Source organism: Myotis lucifugus, unplaced genomic scaffold, assembly GCF_000147115.1.
Source record: "Myotis lucifugus unplaced genomic scaffold, Myoluc2.0 scaffold_22, whole genome shotgun sequence".
Classification (NCBI taxonomy): domain Eukaryota; kingdom Metazoa; phylum Chordata; class Mammalia; order Chiroptera; family Vespertilionidae; genus Myotis; species Myotis lucifugus.
Window position 1 is genome coordinate 10,940,051 of NW_005871070.1, and position 1,794 is coordinate 10,941,844.

At 60.1% G+C, this 1,794-nt stretch overlaps 1 protein-coding gene across 1 annotated transcript in view; it reads left to right on the plus strand.

The window, feature by feature from the left end:
• SCNN1B (sodium channel epithelial 1 beta subunit) overlaps positions 1-1,794 on the plus strand; it is an 18,757-nt gene that overhangs the window by 3,111 nt on the left and 13,852 nt on the right. The window contains exon 2 of the mRNA XM_023751476.1: positions 870-1,162. Coding sequence (XP_023607244.1) covers positions 870-1,162 — 293 coding nt within the window. The remainder of the gene's footprint in view (positions 1-869; positions 1,163-1,794) is intronic.

Genomic DNA, 1,794 nt, shown 5'->3' on the forward strand with positions numbered 1-1,794 from the left:
CCGACAGCAGCCAGGACAGCGAGCGGTAGCAGCAGCCCTCGCCGCCACGGCGTACCTTCCACCTTCCCAAGCCCCTCCTGTGCGCCCCAGGGGCCAGTTCACGGCCAGGGGCAGGCAGCGTCCATGTCCAAGGCGGATGGCAGCACCGGCTGCCCTACGCCTTTGTACCCAGCTAGGGCCTGGGTGAGGGTTTAATGCCTCTCCTGCAGGAAGTCCTCCCGCCCCAGCTGCACTGGTGACCACACACTGGGGTTGGGTCTTGAATCTGTTGGGTGTGGGGTGACTGGGGTACAGGGACTGGGGGGGCACTCCCTGGTATGGACACATTTCTACCACACGAACTGCTCACGGTTCCAATGTGGGAGCCTCCAGGGGCTGAGACCAAGTACTGGAGCCCAGCCCACATCCCATCCACCTTCTCCCTCCTGACACTGGCTCCTGTTCCCCAAATCACTGCCGGGAAAGGGGGACCTCGGGGTCACAGACCTGCCCCTCTGCCCCTTCCCCTCCTGGGAGGGGGACAGCAGACGCCCCACCCCCGTGTACAAACAGCATGCCCGCTGCAGCCCACACACCCAGGGCCCAGGCTCAGCTCTGCCCTCATCAGTGGGTGAGCTGGGGGAGTCACAGCAACTCCCACAGCCTCAGTTCTGCGTTGTCCTCTGCACCTTCACAGTGCCTGGCGCATAGTAGGTGCTCACTAAATACTCGGTGCACGCATACAGGAGTGAGTGGGCACACGCATGGGCGGGTGGGTGGAGAAGTGCGTGCTTGGGCAAGGCATTCTCGCACACGGTGGCAGCTGTGCTGGAGCACGAGGGGGTCCCGGGCTACAGTGGCTGTTCCTGCTGCCCCGCCCCCCTGACCAGTCCTCTCCCCACCCAGGTATTCTAAAGTCAAGCATTTGCTGAAGGACCTGGATCAACTGATGGAAGCCGTCCTGGAGAGGATCGTGGCTCCCGAGCAACCCCTTTCCAACGCCACCAGGACCCTGAACTTCACCCTCTGGAACCACACGCCCCTGGTCCTTATTGACGAGCGGAACCCCCACCACCCTGTGGTCCTCGACCTGTTTGCAGACAATCACAATGTCTCGGCAAGCGGCAGCCCAGCACCCGGAAGGGCCTGCAATGCCCAGCAGTGCAAAGTAGCCATGAGGCTGGTAAGTGGGCCCAGGCCCACGTCCACCAAGGGCCCTACCCAGGGAGGTGGGTGGGCGTTGCTTTCCTCTAGTAGCCGGGGCCTTGCTGGGGGAGAGGCAGCGCCTGCTCTGTGCGTTTGCCACGCTGTTTTAAACATAGAAATAGCTGGTGTGTTAGTCAAGGCATTTTGGATGCAAGCGGCCCAGCTCAAACTAGCTTAAGCAAAACTGATTCACTGGCTCACGTACTAGGAAGCCCACAGGTACACTGGGTTCAGGGGTGGTTGGATCCAGGTGTTCAGATGCTGTCACCAGGACTTTGTCTTGGTTCACCATGTTTTGTTGAATTTATTGGGGTGACATTGCTTAATAAAAGTACATAAGTTTCAGGTGTACACCCCGATAGCAGTCATCTGCACTGTTCTCAGTTGACTTCACTCTCTGGTCGGCTCTCTCCACTTGAGGGCCGAGACCATGCCAGACACACATCCCCCAGCTCAGCACTCTCCCCAGAATGCCCCTCCTTCCCAGTGACCACGGCAAAAGTCCTGGGCCTGGTCATCAGGTCACATGCTCAGCCCCAAACCAATCACGTGGGCTGGAGGTGGGCTCTCCTGGTCAGACCACATTGCATCAGGAGCAAGAGGGGAGGG